The sequence below is a fragment of the Lepidochelys kempii genome, chromosome 1 (assembly GCF_965140285.1).
Source record: "Lepidochelys kempii isolate rLepKem1 chromosome 1, rLepKem1.hap1, whole genome shotgun sequence".
Taxonomy (NCBI): Eukaryota; Metazoa; Chordata; order Testudines; family Cheloniidae; genus Lepidochelys; species Lepidochelys kempii.
The window spans coordinates 76542973-76566897 of NC_136380.1; the positions used below are offsets into that span (position 1 = coordinate 76542973).

At 40.5% G+C, this 23925-nt stretch overlaps 1 protein-coding gene across 1 annotated transcript in view; it reads right to left on the reverse strand.

The window, feature by feature from the left end:
• Positions 1 to 23925, reverse strand: part of KLHL1 (kelch like family member 1) — a 431335-nt gene that overhangs the window by 150061 nt on the left and 257349 nt on the right. Inside the window, exon 5 of the mRNA XM_073346360.1 lies at positions 16857 to 17069. Coding sequence (XP_073202461.1) covers positions 16857 to 17069 — 213 coding nt within the window. The remainder of the gene's footprint in view (positions 1 to 16856; positions 17070 to 23925) is intronic.

The following is a 23925-nucleotide window of genomic DNA, read 5'->3' on the forward strand; positions in this document are numbered from 1 at the left end:
TAAATTCGTGGATTCCAGATACTGCCAGATTTGCCTCACTCCCCCTTCTCAGTAATGTTACCCAGATGGGGCAAGTTAGGGAGAGGGTGAGATCAAGTACCATTATCTAGGTTAACCAATTGTTTACTGAACAAAGGCCCAATGACCATACCAGCATTTCAAACTCTTAGCCAAACCCAATGTGATATTAAAAGGTGGCAGAATTGGGTCCTATTTGACCATCAGTTCATAACATTTATTTTTTAGTGGGAATGAGAATTCTAACTTTGCCAGTTGAAACTGTAGGTAAAATTTACAGTAGGTAGGTGACTATTATAATTGCCCAAGGTGGAAGTTAGACAGACCTCTTCTACTCTTGAGACAAGTGCCAAAAGACATCTGACACAAAAGTGGTTTTACATCTCATCCAAAAAAGAGCAAATTAATATAAATCCTTAAAATCACACACTGTATTTTGTACTCTCAAACTATGTATTATTCTACTGGGAGTAATTTGCAAGTCTTTCAAAATGATCTTATTTAAAATGCTCCAGAAAGAAATGAAATAGTGTCCCTGCTGTACATTCTGCTAACTAGTGTTCCCACACAACCAGCCTCTGATATCTTAAGCAAGATAAAAATGTTCAGCATGTGCACAGCTGGCTAGTGGGACAAAATTTAATTTAACGTATTTCTGTAAGTGAATAATTTTAGACATTCACTTAATAGTATTCACATAGTTAAAAATGCATCTTAAATTACTTTGGTTTCTTAAAAGTGAAACTAGTTCCTGATGTTGCCCTTTCCAGAACTGTATTATTTGGAGAGATTTATTTTTGTGTGTATGTATACATGCGTGTGTGTTAGTGAGTATGACCAGCTGGAATGAGGGAGCACAATTTTTTTTATATACTAGGGATGACCTCAGAATCACTAAGTTGGTCATTGTGCTACATCCCTCCACAAGGACTTCATCCTACAAACACATGAAAACATGGAAAACTTTATTCAGAGCCCACAGCAATTTCTGCAGTACACTGGAGTTTTCTTTGTTTTAAACATCCAAGTAACTTTTCATGTCTGTTGGAGAGAGGATTATTACTGGATGAATTAGCTATTAAAGCTAAATGTCTAAATCACCACACCAAGGTTCATCAGATTGTAAGCTCCTTTGAGAAGCAAGTTCTTGTCTTTTGTAGAGCACCAAAAATATTGTCAATGCCAAATAAATGAGGCCAATATGTCATGTTCATAGAACTTAAAGGGCACCAGAGGCTACATTTTAAAGGCATTTAGGTGCCTGAAGAAGATAGGTGCCTCGATTTTCCAACATGCCCAGATGCATAATTCCCACTGGGTTCCTAGGCAACTAGTGGTTTTTTTTAAAGTACTTATGTGCATCTTTAGGCACCTAAATACCTTTACAAATTTGGACCCAAGACCTTAATTCATGTAGGTAGTCTCGCTGCTACTCAATTGGAGCCTGATCCAACACCCAGAGAAGTCAATGAAAGGCTTTTTATTAACTGCAGTAGGGTTGGGCTCAGGCTGTAAAAGAGAAATGTTCAACACCATTGCTTTATATATCACATTTATTGCTTCATCAGACATAGGCTATCTGCAAACCTTTGTGTTCTGTGAGGGGACAGGATGTCTAGATGCCAGTCTTCAATGCTTATTTATAACATATTGTAATAATATTCCAATATCTAGAATGATTCAGTAGATGAAAATAAATCTTAGGTATCTGGTATAATTAGTAACTGGATCCCTGGTTTAAGGCACACAAAAAACCACAAACTAATGGTTCACCTCAACAAGAATGGGATACACCCTCACTTCAAATCAAAGCCTCCAGAAGGCTGCAGACTCAGTGTTTAGATCAGCTCAAATATTGGGTCAACGCAGAGTTTAGATTAATCTAAAGCTGAAGGGCATCACATGGTTCCTCAGCTTCTAAGACACTAACTTACTATGTCAATCAAAAAAGAATAGCAGCAAATGCTATCACAAATACATGGAATTTCCTCAAACATGATTAACCTTGAAAAACAATGAATCAATTTTCTTCAACCTTGGCTTATTCCTTATCTCTCTATTAGATGCATAAAACAAGTCAATTTGAACAAAATCAGCTCAACCATTTTAAGGATATGTACTCAAAATTCTTTGGGATTTTTGTTTTGTTTAAATATACTCAGAAATAAAAAATAGAATTGATTTTACTCAAGCTTCACATTAAAAATAGATCAGTCTCTGTGTAGAGACCAATCCTGGAACCTTTTAGCCACAAATATATTTCTTTGTGAAATTTATAAACTGAAAAAAGGTAGGTTAATTTTTGTCCAACACACACAACTACACTAAACTTCAGTATTGGATGCTGGTTAAGAACTTAGGTGTAAAATGAAACTAATTTAATATCCAGTTTCATCCTTTGGAATTGACATGCTTACTGGGATCCATCCAACTTCAATGTTCCTTGAATAGTCTTCTGTGAAATAAAGGAGTATGTGCTTTATAGTGCAAAGAACATTGAGTATTCAGAATATGTATGATAAGGAAGTGTTTTATTTATGTATATATAATACACACACTCTGACTTTATTTTAATAGAAAATAATTATGTTGGTCAAGCACCCAACCATTTTATAATTATTTGAATAAGGAAAATCCCAGTGGGTTTAGCAGAGCCTTCACACAAATCACAGTAAGAAAAAAATCATACTAAGGCTCCCATGGCAACATATATGGGTGTGTCATTTCATTTTCAGCTTCATGAAATTTTCCTTTTATATCTTAATACTTCATTGGTTTGTCCTAAACATTATTTCAGTTGAATTCCGAATGATATTGTTTGATATCCTATTACACATAGTGACTATATTACCAAGATTATTACTGCACCTTGAAGTTGAAATGAAGTATCTTAAAACAGAAGCTATAAACTTAAACCTTCATTTTAAAAGAATCTCAGTACAATCTTTTCAACTTGGGAATAACCTGGAGGGTTTATGCTTTGCTTTTTAAAGAGATGATTTGAAAAAAAAAAAAAAAGGAATCTGAATCTACTCCTTCAAAGTTCTCTGATTAGTCCTTAAAGTTGACCTTGCTCCTCCCCAGAAGGCTTTTCAGTGGTATTAAAATGATATGGTGCTTTATTTGACTGATACCATTGTATATTAAAATCTCAGGAGGTAAATTTTCAGCTCCTAGGTAATAAAGGTATTCTCCTCCACCCTCAACCCCTTATATATAATCTCTTGTATGTTTATTTTTATCTTAACTTTCATTTAGAAGTAATTCCTATATACTTCTTAAAGCAATTCCTTACGCTATGTCTACACTACCACATATGTTAGCAAAACTTATTTCGCTCAGAGGTGTCAATATTCTACCCCCCACAACTGACAAATCACACTGATATAAGTGCTAGTGTGCACAGCACTATGTTGGCTGGAGACCTTCTCCCACCAACATAGTTTATGCTGCTCATAGGGATGCTATTTTTATACTGATGGGAGAAGTGTCTCCCATCAGCATAGAGTGTCTTCACCAGACGCAACTATCAGTATAGCTGTCCTGCTGCAACGCTGTACATGTAGACATGGCTTTAGCATTAGACAAATATTTATGGTATGCACCACTTAAAATACCAGTGAACACCTACAACTTCAAAGTAGTGGTTCATAGTGCAGGAATATGTTTTTGGTTAGATTATATGATCTTAAATATGGAGAATAGCAAAATATAAATTTAAAATAATCCTCCTTGAGACTCTTTTCAAGAAAATTATGGTCAGTAGTTATGTTTCTTCCTATTATAAGCTCAGTTGATAGATCCTGTCTCCTAAAAGCCCAAATATAAACCTTGTGGGTGAGGTAATATCTAAAGAGACAAGTTCTTCCTCAGCTCAATGTAATTCAAAAGCTTGTCTCCGTCACCAACTGAGGTTGGTCCAATAAAAGATACTGCCTCACCCACTTTGTCTCTCTCTAATATCCTAGGACCAACATAGGTACAACACTGCATACAAAAAGAAACCTGTTATCTGGAAATTTTAGAGATATCTCAATCCAAGATAGAGGTTTTGTGGGGAGTCTGGTAAAATCAGAACAGGAGTTTTAAAATAATTGTGCTTTGAAAATGTACCTAATGCGTACTTGCCCTACAAAGTTCAAATGGAAAAAAATGGTGGAAACTTGGATAGATGAGGAGTAACATAGTAAGTCCACCCCATAGCCTTGAAAACTTACATTTCATAAGGATGGCTGCTAAATGAATACAGAGATTAAAAGACAGATTTTCAAAAGCTAGAATTCACAATTGCAAACAGGAGCTGCTTGGTGCTAAACTATTTTGAAATTTGGGCTCTAAATTTGGATGGTAGAACAGTTCAATAAATATTTTTGTTCTGTATTTGAGGAAAAACAGATGATATGGTCTCATCATATGGTGATGATGACACTCTTTCCATTCCACTAGTATCTTTGGAGGATGTTAAGCAGAAGCTACGAAAGTTAGAGATCTTTAAATCAGCAGGTCCAGATGACTTGCATCCAACAGTTTTTAAAGAGCTGGCTGAGGCTCTCACTGGACTATTAATGTTGATTTTAAATAAGTCTTGGAGTATTGGGGAAGTTCCAAAAGACTGGAAGAAAGCTAATGTCATGCCAATATTTAAACAGGGATGACCCAGGTAATTATAGGCCTGTCAGCCTGACATGAAGCCTTGTTAAGAGAATGGAGTAGCTCATACAGGACCCGATTAATAACAAAATAAAGGAGGGTAATGTAATTAATGCAAATTAACATGGATTTATGGAAATCCTGTCAAACTAACTTGATATCTTTTGATGATATGATTAGTTTAGTTCATAAAGGTAATGCTGTTTACGTAATATGCTTCAACTTCTGCAAAGCACTTGACTTGGTACCTCACAGCATTTTGATTGAAAAACCTAGAATATAAAATTAACATGGCACATATTAAATGGATTTAAACTGGTCATCCGATAGGTCTCAATATAATTGAGAGAGACAATAGTAACTCAGTGGGTGTGTTTCTAGAGAGGTCCCACCGGTCCTATGCGATTAACATTTTTATCAATGACATAGAATAAAACAAAATCATCAAAAATGTTTGCAGATGACATAAAAGTTGGGAGAATAGTAAATAATAAAGAGGACAGGTCACTGATTTAGAGCAATCTAGATAACTCAGTAACGTGGATACTTACAATATGCATTTTAATATTGCTAAATGTAAATCTAAACATCTAGGAACAAAGAATGTAGGGACACTTACAGGATGGACAATTCTATCCTGAGAAGCAGTGACTGAAAAGGAAAAAAAAAGTGGGGTCGTGGCAAACATGAGCTCCCAGTACAAGGCTGTGGCCATAAAGGGCTCACAGAATCTTTGACAGCATCAGTGGGGATCTCAAATAGGAGCAGAGGGTTTTTTTACTTCTCTATTTGGCACTGGTGTGCCCATTGCTGGAATACAGTGTCCAGTTGTGTGTCCACAATTCAAATAGGTTATTGATAAATCGGAGAGGGTTCAGAGAAAAAGCATGAGAATGACTAAAGGATTAGAAAACATGCCTTATACTGATAGACTTAAACTAAATATATTGAGTTCTTTAACAAAGAGAAGGTTAAGGGGTGACTTGATTACAGTTTTTAAGTACTGTATTTGCCTGGGGAACAAATGTAATAATGGGCTCTTCAGTCAGAGAGAAAGGTATAACATGATCCACTGCTGGAAGCTGAAGCTAGACAAATTCAGACTGGAAATAAAACATACATTTTTGACAGTAAGAGTAATTAACCACTGGAACAAATTTAGCAAGCATCATTATGAATTCTCCATCACTGACAATTTTTAAATCAAGATCGGTTGGTTTTTTTCTCTGAGAGATCTGCTCTAGGAATTATTTTTGGGAAGTTCTACGGCCTGTGTTAGAGATCAAATTAAATTAAATGATCACAGTGGTCCCTTCTGGCCTTGGAATCTATGAATCTAATATCTGATCTACACACAAGACTGAGAACCAGGAATTGTCTTCTGATCCTGGCTGTCTATCCATTTATGGTTCTGATCCTGAATCAAATAGCGTTGAGTAAATCACATAGAACCAGACCCTGTAAACACTCAAATATATGTTCCATTTTACTCACATGAATAGATCCACTGAATTAATACATTAATGCCACATCTTCTGGCTACTAATGTCAAAGGGAGGGGTGTTCTTGTTGTCAACTGGGGCTGGATCAGGTCCCTTAACCAGCCAGCCTCACCTCTCCATTTGTAAAGTACCAATAATAATACTTATGTGCCATGTGAGGTTGTTATGAGATCTGGTTAATGTTTGCAAAGTGCTTGGAAGATTAACAATGCTATAAAAGTACAAAGTATTATGCACTGATTTTTCTGCATTGTGCAGAGAGATTAAAAAAATGAACAGTCTACACTGAACCTTGAAATATGTCATTCTTGACAGTGTTCCCTTTATCCCAAATTTTATGTTGGAAAGTAAAAAAGAATAATAACTCACTATGTAACAGTGTATAAATCTTGGTATTGTGATTTATGATTGTTCTTTTTATCTTGATTTCTTTCCTATCATTCTGCTTGCTTTTTCCTTGAGTCCTTTAGTTGTGGCAATATTTTTCCTGCTGAATAGAGACCTTTCAGTATCAGTGTCTGTTCATGTAGTGAACTGCTACTATATTGCTAGGTGGAAAATATTTCTCCCTTAATCCTCCTTCCCACATTCCCTGGATGAACTACTGATACTGACCCCCTTTGTAAAGTGCTTTGAGATCTATTGATGAAAAGTAATATATGAGCTATAATATACAGGTAGTATCAGTGAAACAAAATTACTACTTATTCATGTCATGCAGATAATTAAAAACCTAGTATTAATACTTAAGGGTGGAAGGGCTGTTTTTATATTTTGATTAAAAAAATCTCAACTTAAAAATGTTTCAAAATGTTTGACTATAAATATACAAAGTCACACTGTCAGGTTTAAAATAACATTTTTTAAAAAAAAATAAAAACAGAAAAAGAAGCATCTTTGCCTATGGTCCATTGTGGGGGGCAGGAGCTCCTCAATCCCCACCAGATGCTGCTGTTCATCATTTATACTCTTTCCCCCCCCCAGTCTGTGGCACACAAGGGTTTTTTGAGTCAAACAAACAAGCAAAAGAAAAGTCCGTCCGTCCCCCCCCGACCCCAGTTCCCTGGTGAGAGAGTGGAATCTGGGTGAAAACAAAGAAAGGCAAAGGTGGCTTGTCTCTCAGTCAATCTTTCTGGATTCAATTTTATGAGCTTGGTCTAGCAGTCCATTGCCCCTTAGTGGGGCTGAAATCCACCCCTCCTCTTGGGGTGTACTGCAGTCCCACTGGCAGTGTTATATTTGCACCCTGCCCCCCCTTGGACTGCTCCTGATCTGAGGGGAGGTCAGATCATCAAGATCAGGCACCAAATAGAGATTGTCACTGACTCTGCCCACCCTCCCAGGCCCCTCACCATTCTATCCCCCATCCTGCCAGTATCTTGAGTGATTCTGCCTCTAGCGATCCTTCAGCTTCTACAAAGTCCTCCTAATCCCTTCAAATAACGTCCCCAGGCGATGCTGTAGTACCAACTCCCTGCCTTGCATGGGTAACAGCTTCATACATTGTTCTATCACAATGGTCTTGGCCACTTGAACCCCTGATCTTTCCTCTGGGTGGAAACAATTCCAACTGCATTGTCTTAAACATTGCACTACCATTCAGGGTCTTGTCCTCATGGGGTAGTTCTCGGATCTAAACCATTGATGGTAGGTCTCTTTGGAAATACCCAAATAGTCCAAAATGACAGACTGCACTTGCTTGTAATCTTTGGCCTGCTCCAAATCCAGATTACGATAAGCTGCCTGTGCCATACCTGTCACGTACGAGTCCAGAATCAAAGGCCATTGTTCTAGGGGCCACCAGGCTTCTAGTGACACCATCTCAAATGTAACTGAAAAGACTTCAGGGAAGTGATGAGCTGCCAAAATCTTAACGGGTTCCCTCCTCACCCCACGAGGGGGTTGTTGCCCACTCCTGCCCCCCGGGACTCCTACCCCGTCCAACCACACTGTTCTTTGATGCCCCCCCCCTCCCCCCGTCAGGACCATTGCCCCATCCACCCCCCTCCCCTGACTGCCCCCAGAACCAGGCAGGAGGGTCTCGTGGGCCACCGTAGTGGGTGCCCACCGCACCCCTAAGAGCCAGAGGCACCTGCTGGGGGGGCAAGGTGGGGAGTCCTGGTGGTGCTTTCCTGGGAGCTGTCCCAGGTAGCAGCCAGCAGGTCCCTCTGGCTCCTAGGGGCGAGGGAGCGGCCGCTCCCGCACTGATCACATCAAAAGTGGCGCCTTGGGCACCGACTCCCTGGGTGCTCCGGGGCTGGAGCACCCACGGGGAAAATTTGGTGGGTGCAGAGCCCCCACCAGCAGCTCCCCACCCTGTGCCTGGCCCCAGCTCACCTCCCATCTGCTCCGCCTCCTCTTCTGAATGAGCCGCCCTGCTCTGCTTCTCTGTGCCTGCCCCCCCCAAATCAGCTGTTCGGGGGGAAGCCAGGGAGGACTGAGAAGCAGGCTGCAGCTTCCCGCTCAAGCCAAGGGTGCCAGAGGTGAACTGAGGTGGGGAGCGGTTCCCCTGTGCCCCCCCGGGTTACCTGCTGCAGTGCGGGTGGCCCTTCTCGTGCCCCCCCTCCCCTGCTCTGCCTCCGCCTCCCTGGGCCTGAGTGGGAACCTGCGGCTTGCTTGTCATCCCACCCTGGCTTCCAGCACGAACAGCTGATTCACGGTAAGCTGGGGAGGCAGAGAAGCAAAGCGGGGTGGCGCGTTTAGGGGAGGAGGCGGAGCAAAGGTGAGGTGGGGCTGGGGGTGCACCCACCAAATTTTCCCCTTGGGTGCTTCAGGGCTGGAGCACCCGTGGAGTTGGCACCTAAGGCGCCACTTTTGGCTGGTTAAATTTAGAAGCCATTTTAGAACCGGTTATCCCTCACAGAACCACCGGTGCTAAAAGGGCTTCTAAATTTAACAACTGGTTCTAGCGAACCAGCTCCAGCTCACCACTGCTTCAGGGTCATTGTCCGGATCCATCTTAGTTAGCTTCACTGGTACAGGCAGAGGAACCATCTTGGCGGAAGCACAATCTGCTGGTGCTCCCTAGGGGAGTAGGGCTGCTATCACCTGTTACAGTATTTCCTTTTGAAACTCCTGCTGCAGGGACATCAGTTCTCTCAGCAGCTGTTTGGTCTGGTCTTGCTGCTAGATGGTTCACCATTGCAACAACGGCTGTTGGAACTCCAGTTTCTGAGCAACTTGCTGCTGCTGCATCTCCACTAACCACTTATAGCACTACTCTGGTTCTATCTTGCATGGAGCAGCTGAGTTTTATCCTCCAAAGGCTTTTTATCCCCTTGCATCGGGCATAATTATGTCCACGTTCTCCATCATTTTGTGGGAGGCAGAGGCTCCCTTAACCTGCTCCAGACCCGATTATCCCTTGTTTATACTGTCTTTCCCCCTTCCCGCCAGTTTGTAGCACATGAGGTGTTCTCTGAGCCAAACAAACCAACAAAAGAAAGATCCTCTCCCCTCCTCTTTCCATGATGAGAGAGGGAATCTGGGTGAAAACAAAGGAAGGCAAATGTGTCCTGTCTGTCATTTCTTCTGGATTCAGCTCTATGACTTGGTATATTGAAGTCCCTTAGTGGAGCCTACATTCAGCCCCTCCTCTTGGGGCATACTGCTTTACAGCTGGTATGTACAGCTTTGGGAGCGGTGTGGCCTGTGACTGTCCCCGTCTCAACTGACCTGTCTGTGTTGTCAGCAGACTGAGGTGGAACAACCCTCTTTCTGTTCACCTCACCTTCCTGTGGCAGGTTTCCATTTCTAATCTCCTCCCACTCAAGGCAGAATAAGCCTTGCAGGCACACCTCAATAGTGCTGAACAGGCCCAGAAGAGCTCCTTAGTCTCTTCTTCACTAGAGTGAAGGCAAGTCCCTTCACATGCGTGTTAGCCCTTCTATCTCCTTGAGCTGAAAGAAGAAATCTCTGCCTATCCAGGGACAGAGGATGCATGTAACAGGGTAGCTGACCCATTACACGAAATTGGGGTTAGCTCTCCTGTTCCAGTCCTGGTGCTCCCAGTTGGGCCAATTAAGGGGGAGGAGCAGCACTTGGGGGCTATAAGAAGTCAATTAGGAGTCACAGCAGACAGAGTCAGTCAGGAGAAGGGCATAGAAGATGAGAGCTGCCAGACATAGAAGCTTGTTCCTGGTAGAGCAACAGGAGAGCAGCAAGTGGGATTTGCTGGCTGGTGTCCAAGCCAGAGACCCAGAAGGCTGAAGTTAGGAGGAGCAGCAGAGGGAGATGACTACTGGCTCTAAGGAGGAGAGCTGGAGCCAAGGAAGGGGAAGGAAGGGGGCAGCAGAGAGGCTTGCTGGAGAGCTGGACCCTGATAAACTGTGAGAGGGGCCAGGGCAGTGAGGGATGTTTCCTTGACAAGAGGTTTCCACCAGAGAGGATGTGGGAGTTTCTGCTGGGAAGAGCGCGTTAAGTCCCCAGAAAGAAGGGCTGGAATGGCTGTCCTGGCAGGGGGATGCTAGTGTGGCAGAAGACACAGGGGCATGGCAAAAACAAAGCTAGGTTTTAAGGACTACATGCACTGGGGATGGTATGTACTGTGTGTTGGGACTCATGTTATGGACTTTTTGAATTATGTTTTGTTAAAAATTTGTGTTAGTGGACTAGGACAAATTTGAATGGAGTTACTGAGGATCCAAGAGGGAAACTGAGGTGAAGGGGTGTCATAAATATAAAGGGAAGGGTAAACCCCTTTGAAATCCCTACTGGCCAGGGGAAGCTCTTCTCACCTGTAAAGGGTTAAGAAGCTAAAGGTAACCTCGCTGGCACCTGACCAAAATGACCAATGAGGAGACTAGATACTTTCAAAAGCTGGGAGGAGGGAGAGAAACAAAGGGTCTGTGTCTGTCTGTATGCTGCTCTTGCCAGGGACAGAACAGGAATGGAGTCTTAGAACTTTTAGTAAGTAATCTAGCTAGGTATGTGTTAGATTATGATTTCTTTAAATGGCTGAGAAAAGAATTGTGCTGAATAGAATAACTATTTCTGTCTGTGTATCTTTTTTGTAACTTAAGGTTTTGCCTAGAGGGGTTCTCTATGTTTTTGAATCTAATTACCCTGTAAGATATCTACCATCCTGATTTTACAGGGGGGATTTCTTTATTTCTATTTACTTCTATTTTTTATTAAAAGTCTTCTTGTAAAAAACTGAATGCTTTTTCATTGTTCTCAGATCCAAGGGTTTGGGTCTGTGGTCACCTATGCAAATTGGTGAGGCTTTTTATCCAACATTTCCCAGGAAAGGGGGGGTGCAAGTGTTGGGAGGATTGTTCATTGTTCTTAAGATCCAAGGGTCTGGGTCTGTAGTCACCTAGGCAAATTGGTGAGGCTTTTTACCAAACCTTGTCCAGGAAGTGGGGTGCAAGGTTTTGGGAAGTATTTTGGGGGGAAGGACGCATCCAAACAGCTCTTCCCCAGTAACCAGTATTAGTTTGGTGGTGGTAGCGGCCAGTCCAAGGACAACGGGTGGAATATTTTGTACCTTGGGGAAGTTTTGACCTAAGCTGGTAAAGATAAGCTTAGGAGGTTTTTCATGCAGGTCCCCACATCTGTACCCTAGAGTTCAGAGTGGGGGAGGAACCTTGACAAGGGGTCACCTGCAAGGCTGCCCTGAGGCCAAGAGGAGGGTTCCTGGGAGGAGACCATGTGTTTACAGTTTAGAATAGTGGTGTGACTTCCTGTCACTTCCTCCCTCCCCCCCGCCCCTTCTAACCAGGCCTCCCCTTCAATACAGCACAGGTGGCTTGGCAGAGGAGCTTGGCCTGAAGGCAGAGCTGGAGGCAGACTGGGGATGGGGGAGGAGCTGAAGCTAGAGGTGGAGCTGGCCTGAGGGAAGAGAGGGAATGAGGGCAGAGCTTGCTTGGGGAAGAACTGTGTCTGGGGCCAGAGCTGTGGCTGGGAGTAGGGTTGCCAATTTCAGTTGGACACGGATGTATTCCTGGAGGTTTCAACACAATCTTTAATTAGAAATTAATCTTTAATTGCTGGAGACTCCGCAACAATCCTGGAGGGTTGGCAAACCTAGCTGGGGGTGGAGTGGAGCTGGGCTGGGGTAGAGTGGGGCTGGGTGGGCTGGCCTGGGCCCTGCCACTTGAATATTCCTTTGCTCCCTCCTGGGGGGGCCCACCCCACAGTTTGGGGACTGATGGTTTAGAACTAGGAACTGCTGCCTCTGCTGCATCATTCCCCCTGTTCTCTCACTCACCTGAGGCACTCTCTGTGCAGGGTCATCTCTGTTTGATCTTCACTATCCCTAAATAGAAAAGCGTGAAGAAAACCACACTGCTGAGATAAGCAGTGTAATTGTAGCTGTGTTAGTCTCAGAATCTTAGGGAGACAAGGTGGGTGAGATAACATATTTTATTGGATCAACTTCTGTTGGTGATAGAGACAAATTTGAGCCACACAAAGCTTTTTATCTGATCTATCAGTCCTTATCCTCACAGGAAACCTGCACAACATTTTCAAAAGACAAGACTGGGAGCTTAAATTCATTACTCTGCTAGACACCAAAAATCCTGAACTGAACCGAGACACTGTTGTAATAAGCCATAAATCCAATCTATAACCACTAACCCCCTTCCCCCCCCTTTGTCCTATGACTGAAGAGGTGTTTATTGGTCATCCACCTTGAATGGTCCTTTACAATGTGCGCTAATGTCTTAGGCTAAACAATCTGTTCCACCTTGCATTTTGCTGTGAAGCTGGAAGCTCCTTTCTCAGAGCTGAAGAAGAGCTCTGTGTGACTTGAAAGCTTGTCTCTCACCAACTGAATTTGATCCAATAAAAGATGTTACCTCACCCACTTTTCATACTGCTGAGAGATCAGTTTCCTTATTTCTATATGGGAACAGTGGGTGTAGGGTATGATACTGTCCTGTGTTATTAAAAAAATAAAGTATGGCTATGGGGTTATTTTTAAATAGCCCTCTTGCTCATTAGATATATTTTTTAATCCTCATATTGTACCAAAAATAAGCCAATTATTCCACATTGGGGTCTTGGAGACCTCAAGTATGTCAACATTTGAAAAAACAAACAGGGATTCATTAAAAACTGACTTTATTGTAACCAGTGAAATATAAAAATATGAACTAGTTAAAACTTTCCTAGATTGAGAAGCGCACCACTCAGTACTTGTGTTGGGTTCTAACCGACCCCATGATCAAACAGTTTTTTTTATAAAAGCTACACACTATGTAAGCTGTTGGGGTCTAACTGACCCAATCTTCAGACAGTGAAAATAGATAACAGCAACAATATAAAAAGATACAAACACAACAATGTGGTGGTAAATGACATCAGTACTGTGAACAAACAGAGCAAAAAGGTGACATGTTTTGAACACGCCAGTTTTTATAACTTTGCACATTTTAGATGTGTTTTCTGTTTCATTCTCTGGAACAGATGTAACCTCTTTAGGCTCTGGATCAGTACCTAGACAGTCCTTCCCTAGTAGAAGGAGGCAAGCCTGAAGTTTTCCTTTCTTGCACCAGTGGTTTCATCATATCTGAACCCAAGTCCCTGAGGAACATAATTCTCTTACTCAAAGATTAGGCCAAGTGCAATTCAACAAAATTCAAACATACACATTGCATGTCTGAATGTGTATGTTCAGTGCAACAATGAGTCTTTGACCCAGTAACAGCATCCATCAAGCACAGGATTGCAAGAAAAAAGAAATCCCATAATTGTGTTTTCCCCAGAAAGTGTAGGCTTCCAAAAAAATCATTTTGAAGGTACAGTATTATATTCAAGGAAACTCAATTTCCTGGACAATTGCGATATACATGAGGCAAATGTTACCTTGGTCTCACAGACCCCAAAAGTCCTTTTAGTACATTTTTTGAAAAAACAAACCCTACTAAGACTATGAAGATAAAAACTGCTAAAAGGTTCATATAAACATATCAGAACTGCTGCCTCAGAATGAAAAAACAAACAATCTGATTCCTGATACTTGCATAATTAGGGGTCTAACTTGAGTGTCTTTTTTCCCCACTACACTAAAACCACAAGTATGCAGACAAAACCAATGCTAACAGTTTGTCCTCATCATAGTCTGAGAATACATAAAGAAAAGGCAGAGGTTTGCCTCTTATGTTTTATTTAAATTTTTGTAAATGTTTGGGGTCCAAGAGACCCTCAAAGACCTTGGAAGTGTAGTACTTTCATTTTCCCCATTGATTCCTCAATGTAAACTGACCCCATTACCTTTTTAGTCACTTTTTTTGCTACCAAAAAAACCAGAACAGATAGGAGGATAAAACCAAGGATAATAAAACCAATGCAGAAAGATTGACGTCATCCTAGTTTGAAGATACTAAATGTATGAATAGAAACAGGTTTGGCATGAAAATTTCTATTACAATTTTAATGGGAGTTGGGGTCAGAGAGACTGCAAAATATTAGGAGGGTTAAATATATTCAGTTATATCTTTGCTGATTTTACCAGAGACTGAGCTGGATCCCTTTTTGGCCAATGCATTGTCAACAGCAATGGTAAGTTAAAACTGATTATTACTGGTGATGAGTACAGCCAGTTGGGAATATTCTGTCAAAATGATTTTTTGATGAAAAGTGTGATTTCTGCAGGAAACAAAAATCAATTTTGCCAAACTTATTTGATTTTCCATGAGGAAAACTGAAAATATTTCATTAGGTCCGAGTGACCCTGTTATACTTTGTACAGAACCTAACACCTAATTTACTAAAATCACTTAGCTACAAATTTATACTTCAGTCTTGAAAAAATGAGATACAACACATACTGGATTTTCAAAAGGCCTTGATATTACATTACACAGAGAAAAAACATACTTTCAGACTAAAAAAATGTATTTAAATTTTAATAAACCAACAACCACCATCAAAAGTAAAGTCTCCACAGGAGAGCATAATACAGGTCTTCCCTCTGAGCAACTCTGAGAACAGAAAAGCTTTTATCTCTGCAGATGAGCAGAAATTTAAAGGTATAGTACATATAACAGTTTTAAGCATAGATTACCCCAACATGTTCCAAAAATTCTCTATACACTTCATCCAAAAACTGTGAGTGTCTCCTCACCCATTCCCTTGGGCTGTATTTTATTCTATTAAAACCTAATTAAAACTTTAGTCAAAAAATATAGTAAAATACATCCAGAAAGATAAAATGAAATGAAAATAACGTTGAATGTTTAATAAGACAATGTCTGGTATGACCATTAGCTGAAGCTACAGATCCAAGCTGCCAGTAAACAGCAAAACATTTCAGAGTCACAAGTTTAAAATATTCAGAATGCAACCAATTGCCAACAAATAACTGAAATATGCAGTTCTTTGTTCACTTCATATATTTGGCAGGTGGCTCCAAGAAATGAGAACAAACCAGTAAGTTACACCACCTATACAAACATTCACCAACTTCTGTCTGAATTTCAGGTAAGATAATATTCTACATAAACACAGGATAGCATTAAGTATTTATGCACTGTGAATCAGCTCCAACAGGTGAGAGAGAAACTTGCCCCAGTATGACTGGAACACATGACTTATGAGGAGAGGCTGAGGGAACTGGAATTGTTTAGTCTGCAGAAGAGAAGAATGAAGGGGGATTTGATAGCTGCTTTCAGCTACCTGAGAGGTGGTTCCAAAGAGGATGGTTCTAGACTACTCAGTGGTAGAAGATGACAGGACAAGGTGTAATGGTCTCAAGTTGCAGTGGGGGAGGTTTAGGTTGGATATTAGGAAAAACTTTTTCACTAGAAGGGTGGTGAAACACTGGAATACGTTACCTAGGGAGGTGGTAGAATCTCCTTCCTTAGAAGTTTTTAAGGTCAGGCTTGACAAAGCCCTGGCTGGGATGATTTAATTGGGGATTGGTCCTGCTTTGAGCAGGGGGTTGGACTAGATGATCTCCTGAGGTCCCTTCCAACCCTGATATTCTATGATTCTATGATATCCGATAGCTCAGGGGATAGAGCACTCTTCTGGGAGGTGAGAGGCACAAGTACAGGTCCCTACTCCATATCAGGCAGAGAGAGGATTTGAATTCAGGTCTCCCACAAGCTGAATGAGTGCTCTAACCATGGGGTATAGGCTATTAGTGGAGGGAGAAAGGCATAACTGCCACTCATCTTCGGTGTGAGTTTAAGCTTGCTCAAACCATGCCTACCAGATTAGGCCTTGAAGGCAAGACAGGTAGGGGAATGTCTAGTTTGTGCACTGTGTTGAGGCTTAGGCATAAATGTAAATCAAGCACCAACCTCCAGGGTAAAGTCAGGACTTAGGCAGTTGTGTACGTGGCTAGCAAGTGAAATGTAGGCACCTTGGAGACTAACTGTGGAAACTATAAGGGACTATAGGTGCCTACAGTGTTAGTCAGCAGCTGAACAGGGGTTTTGTGAAAGCCAATGTCTCCCAAATGTTGGATTTAGGCAGCTACATCCTCCTTGTGAATCCCATCATCATTATTGTAAGTAATCATTCTTAGGATAGTCTAGTCTAGCTGAATGGAGAATAGTCATCTAGATATGATAAAGAAATTATCACTAAACTATCTGTAAAATTTGAATTCCACTCCTTGAACTGTTTGTAAACTATCAGAAAAATAAAACATTTACCAGTTATGAATTGCTATTTTCGTAATAACTAATTCATATGCCACTTTACAAAAAGAACAAACAAAGAATGCATTACCTGTGGTGGAAGCAGTGGTAATCGGATATAAGCAAGCAGCATACTGAGGTCACTACATCTCCTCACCATGTCATATTTAACCCACATCATTAAGGCATGGAAAATAGTCTCTTCATCAGGAACATTCACGTCATCACTGGCAAGAAGTTTATGTAGTTCCTCAGCCGGCAGTAGTAAAAACTCTTGATTTCTAATAACTTCCATTATGTTATCCTACGTAGAGAGAAGTATTTCAGAGTAAGTCCTACTGGAAAATTAATTCAGCTGCTAAAGCCACAAAGACAACAGGATTAGTCAATGACCTTCACACTTATCCTAACAGGATCCTTGAGAAACAGGATGTTAGGATGAAACAGCTATACTTGTAAAACTCAGGATACAAAGGGAGGGTTACACTATGGAATTTTGTTATGAAGACGGAGTGCAATAAACAACCTGAAATAGGGGAACAACGATAAATGGAAAAGTAAATCATCATCATCTGATAATTAGTGAAGATCAGTGTGTCTGTTTAGATATGTATATAGGACCCATCATTGTAGTAACAGAGCACATCAAGTATAGAAAGAAAGAAAGAAAAACAAACCACATCTTTCTCTATTTTTTTCTTCCCAGTCTGCTGGGTAAGTAGCGTAATTAGCTCAGGATTGTGTTACTTATTTATATTCATGAGTATGGGTGAGTGAGTGGGTGATGTTTTAGTGTGTGAAGAAATAGGGAAAAAGGTACAGCAAGGAACTGAGGTTTGCAGTTATTTCTTGATTCTAGTGGGAACGTACTGTAGCAAGCCAAGTTAGTGCCAAGAACAGTATACAGTAATTTTAAAAAGTTATAATAAAACCAAAGGGCTCATAATAAAAACATTTATGACAAAGAAATAATCAGAAAATGATTTTAGTTGGCTGAATCCTGAAGGTTTGATTGTGCCCTCTCATAAGAAAACTCACAGGAAAAGTGCATGGAAGGAGGATTACTTATGCAAGGCTTCCTCAGCAGAGATTCCTCCAATTTTGTCCACTGAGGCAGAGTTTGCTCATTCAGAAAGAACTGAACATTTCCTTACAAAATTCTTGAGATTCGCAAAGATTTGGAGGGTTATGTTGGAGGCACAGGGCCTTCTCATTGGTGAAAGACTTACCTAGATATGAAAGGGGATGGGAAGCCAATGAAAAGGTCTAAAGAGGGGAGAGAGATAGTCCAGTAGTGAGAAAGGATTGTGATTCTGGATACACCTAAAGTGAGATGAGGGGCAGGGCAGAAAAAAGAGAAGGAGATGAGAAATGACAAAGGTACAGACAAGGAATTTAAGAGGAAATAGGAAAAGAGGTAGGCACCCAATGGGGTGAGAAGTAATTCTGTCTCCATATCCATTCAGTTCTTGGGCTACATTTACACCAGGAGCTGGGAGTGTAATTCACATTTTGAGTAGACTTCCTTATGTTAGCTCTTATAGAGGTAGTGGCGGTAGCATGGGAAGTGGAAAGCGGCAGCATGGGCTAGCTGTCACAAATACATACCCACAGGGTCCAGGTTGGTTTGTACTCAGGGCAGCTAGCCCATGTCGCTGTTCACCACTGCCAGTGCTATCATAGTTACACTATTTTTAGTCTGCTAGCTCAATGAGGGTGAGCGCAAGTATGTCTACTCAAGCTGGGAATCACAGCCCTAGCTCCAAGGGTAGACATAGCCTCAGACTATCAATGTAGTTTAAAGTTAGCACCAGTTACAGTGGTTTGTTTTTGGGGAGACATGGACAACCGTCCACTAAGAATGGAAATCACCAACTTATTTTATATGAGGTACCAAATCATAATGACTGAGTCATCAAGGACTTAGATATGACAAAATGATGAAAGGCTCTGCATTCCATTACTGTACCCTTGAGTGAGAGGCCCCAGGTATATTGAACATATTCTATAATGTGTATGTATACATATACACCGCGTGTATGTATGTACCTGAGAAAGAAACTAAAAGATAGAGAGTGGCTGTGTGTGTATATAATATAAAAAAAAATACAGTGTACCCACACACAGTTTATAAAGTAGATCTGATGCTTGTAGTAGCGGTTGTGAAATACTTTCCATTATAAACCCTTGTTTTTAATTTAAAACTTGTAAATATCTGCCTGTGTGTCTATTTCTATAGACACACAAAGAGTTGCACTTTTATTAACATTATCCATATTAACTGCTTTATTTACTTAGCCATAAAAACTGCTGATTAGAACAAAGAACATCAACATTTAAAAACCTATCCTTAAGTACCTACAGAACCTATAAATTTGAGTCATTGCAGGGATTTAAGTCTTTAACTCCCATTAAAGGAAATTTAAGTTTAATAGCTAAGATCCTGTGTAGTGATTTAAAAATGTTAAGGAAAAAGTTCAGGCATTTAACCACAAGTCGGCTTTATTTTTATTTTTTTTATTACATAATAAAACTTCGAAAAATAATTATATTTTCTCAACAAAATATTCATAAGTCAAGCTTAATTACAGTTTGGTTAAATTTAATCTAAACCCTACCATGAAGAAAATTTATGTCTATTTGCAAATAAGAACCAACATAAAACTTTGCAATAATGTATGCACCCAATATCCTAACATTATTTAATTGACAGAGGTGGTAGAACAACCCTTCATGAATTCATAAATTTTGAATGTCCTTGGAGAACATTTGGTTGCAACTGAATATCTTTATCAAATAGTTAAGTTATTTGCTGGCTAGTATTCCAAAAATTAGAATACTCTGAATTCAGAACACTTAACCTCCATTTATTTTTCATATTTATTTTGCATACTTACTCACTCACTCCTTGGTACAAGTATTTGGTTTGTTGAGTTCTACCAATTACAAGATCCTACCCTCAATGTAATGTAAACAATAATTAATAACCCAGCAATACTAGAAATGTAACTATTATTTCTCTAGGATTTTAAGTGAAGAAGGCAAACACTAGTCAGACTCATGGACTTTATGATGGTCCTTTCTGGCCTTAATCATCCAGATTGACCTCCTGCACATCACAGGACACAGAACGTCCCCCACCCCATCCTATAACAGACTCATCACTGCTGGCTGAGCTACTGAATTCAAATCATGATTTAAAGACTTCAAGTTACAGATAATCCACTATTTACTCTAGTTTAAACCAGCAATCACCCCATGCTGCAGAGGAAGGTGAAACCTTTCCCCTCTCCACCCCCTTGGGTCTCTGCCAATCTGGGGGAAAATTCCTTCCCAATCCCAAATATGGTGATCAGTTGAACCCTGAACATGATGGCAAGACCCACCAGCCTGGGAAAGAATCTCTTTAGTAATTCAGCTCTCCCCATCTAGTGCCCCATCTCCAGCCATTGGGATATTTGCTACTAGCAGTTGCTAAGATATAGATATTCAGGTCTGTCTGTAAAGGCCTATACTCTAAGAATTCAGGTGTATTCTTATCACTTGGCTAGTTAGAGAGAGATAAAAGAAAATCAAAATCACTGTCTGCCGGTGTAAGGGCTCTCTCTTACTGTGATAATCTGAGGCCCTGTTCTTAGGCTAAGGCCTTTGGCTAAGCAACAGGCAGCCATAAACTGGGAAGCGACCAGTCACATCCTCACATTACAAACTAGTCACACTGAAATAAGGTGCTATGGGGCTGTTAGGAATACAATCCTGTCCTGATAGTGCCTATCACCTACAGAGAAAGGGAAGTGCCTAGAAAATGTAAAAGGAAACTTAGTTTGATAGCATCCTGTCTGGCAAGAACTCACTTATCAATAGCTGGGTGATAAGAAATCCTCACTTCTCTATTGTTTTGTCATTATAGTTCCCACTTTGATATTGTTTGTCTGTATAATCTGTCTGGTTCTGTGATTGTTCTTGTCTGCTGTATAATTAATTTTGCTGGGTGTAAACTAATTAACGTGGTGGGCTATAATTGGTTATATAATCATATTACAATATGTTAAGATTGGTTAGTTAAATTTCAGGAAAATGATTGGTTAAGGTATAGCTAAGCAGAACTCAAGTTTTATTATGTAGTCTGTAGTCAGTCAGGAAGTGGGTGGGGGTGGGGGAAGTGGGAACAGGGAATGGGGGTAAGGAAATTGGAATTATGTTTTGCTAAAGGGGGAAACGGGAACCATGTTTGGCTAAGGGCAGGAATGAGAACAAGGACACAGGTGTAAGGCTGTGGTGTCAGAGCTGGGAAGGAGGATACTAAGGAAGGAAACTGGAATCATGCTTGCTGGAAGTTCACCCTAATAAACATTGAATTGTTTGTACCTTTGGACTTCGGGTATTGCTGCTCTCTGTTCATGCGAGAAGGACCAGGGAAGTAAGTGGGTGAACGAATAACCCCCCTAACAGTAGTCACAGATGGGCCACATGCCATTGTAGGCAGTCTAATCATACCTTCACTTCCATAAACTTAACTAGCTCAGTCTTGAAGCCAGTTATGATTTTTGCCCCCACTGCTCCCCTTGGAAGGCTGTTCCAGAATTTCACTCCTCTGGTGGTTAAATTTCAAGCCTAAACTTGTTTCTGGCCAGTTTATATCCATTTGTTCTTGTATCAATATTGGTGTTTAACTTAAATAACTCCTCTGCCTCTCTAATATTTATTTCTCTTACGTATTTATAGTGAGCAATCATATCTCCCCTCCACCTTCATTTGGTTAGGCTAAACAAGCCAAGCTTCTTGAGTATCCACTTGCAAGATAGAATGATTAGAGGAATGGAAAACCTAATAAGTCCTTTTTGCACCTGTTCCAGTTTGAATTAATCTTCCTTAACCACGGCAGACCAGAATTGCATACAGTATTCCAGATGAGGTCTCACCATTGCCTTGTAAAATGGCAACAACACTTCCCTATCTTTGCTGATATTACCTTGGCTGATGAAACCTAGGATTGCATTACCCTTTTTCACTACTGCATCACACTGGTGGCTCATAGTCATCCTGTGATCAACCAATATATCCAGGTCTTTCTCCTCCTTGGTTGCTTTCAACGAATACATCCCCAGATAAAAGCAAGAATTCTTTGTAGTTAGTCCCTAAGTGCATGATCTTGCACTCTGCACTATTAAAATCTCATCTCATTTATATTACTCCAGTTTTCAAAATGCTACAGATCTTCTTGTATGATATTCCAGTCCTCCTCCGTTTTGGCAATTCCTCCCAATTTTGCGTCATCCACAAATTTTATTAGCAGATTCCCATTTTTTTAAGTCAATGTCATGAATGAAAATGTTAAGATTGGTCTGAAGACCAATGTATGTCATTAACTACTTTCTCTTTAAAAAAGTCTTCCAAGGCCTTGCATACAGCTAAGTTCAAACTAACTAGTCACTTTCCCTGTCTGGTACTACTCCAATACAGCCTAATTTTAACCATCTGTTTTAACCATCATTCATTTGCATAAATATTATGTTTTAAACACTTGGTTTGTCGTTTAATAACTTTGTTATAAAAAGACCAATGAAGGAAACCAATGGTGAACTAGGGAATATTCAATAACCCCACATACACATTATAGGACTGATCCATAGCCCATTGAAATAAGAACAGAGAACTAGATCAGGCCCTTCTGTGACCATACACCACCATCACCTAGGAGGAGATTGACTGAAAGTGTATTGGATTGTAGAATTTATAATCTGTGGGTGGAAACAGTCTTCTTTTCTGACCATAAGGTTGCATAACTCTTAACCATACAGTTTTCTGCTTTAAGGTTATCAAAGGGAGACTGAGTGCTGGCAAAAGTTCCAAATAAACATCTCTGGAAAATGAGCATCAGAAATCATAAAAATATACATTGCAAAATGATACTGTGTATAGTTCTCTGAAGAAAAGATTATGGCACATTACAGTACAATAACATAGAATATCAGGGCTGGAAGGGACCTCAAAAGTCATCTAGTCCAACCCCCGCTCAAAGCAGGACCCATCCCCAACTAAATTGCAGTCAGGGTTTGGTCAGGCCTGACCTTAAAATCCTCTAAGGAAGGAGATTCCACCACCTCCCTAGGTAACCCATTCCAGTGCTTTACCACCCTCCTAGTGAAAAAGTTTTTCCTAATGTCCAACCTAAACTTTCCCCACTGCAACTTGAGACCATTACTCCTTGTTCTGTTACTGTTCAGAGTTGAAAATACTGTTTGCAATGGGAAACATACATCTTGGTACATATTAAAGATATATTTCTCACACCCAGACTCACTGTCTTTTTCCACACTGCTAAAAATTCTCATCCAAGTCTCACATCTCCTGACTTGACTATTGCAACCTGCATGGCCTTCCCAACACCCATTTCTTTCCCTCTAGTCTATTTAATTTGAAGCTGCTAACTTCACCTTCATTGTTTGTTGATTTTATAATGGAGATAGTATGATTCCCTTCTAGTGTAAGAGGGGAAGACGACATGAGTTGGTTTTGCTCAATATTTTTAAAGTGGACAAGGGCAGGGGGAAATCACCTTTATGCTAAGACTAAACATGGAAAACATTTGTCCAAGAAGTGAATGTTTTGTAAAGTTATGGTCTAAAAAGACTGCTTCACACTGAAATAGTTCTATAACCTTAGGTATCTTTGCTATTAATCAGTGTAGTTATATGATCATTCAGCATTTAACTGACATTCAGATCAAAACTGTGTTTGTCAGCATTCACTCCGTTCTATTCTAGTGTACTCTATACAGGTTCTAATCCCACTCTTATAACTGTAGTGTAAGAGTGCCTTCCAGAAGTGCCTCCAGGGAATGTGACTAATATCTGTCACCTGTGGTTCATTCTTAGGGTGACCAGACAGCAGATGTGAAAAATTGGGACAGAGGGTGGGGAGGTAATAGGAGCCTATATAAGAAAAAGACCCAAAAATCGGGACTGTCCCTATAAAATCGGGATATCTTCTCCCCAAGGGGAAAACTGCATGTGTAGTATAGCGTTTTGGTTCAGTAGGATTGTGGTTTGGTGTGTTTATTTTGTTTTGTTTAGTGTAGACACATGTATTTATGTTTGAGAAGCTGAGGTCAAATAAATGTGCCTTGCACTTGGAGTGAAAGGTAGTGAAGTCTGTGT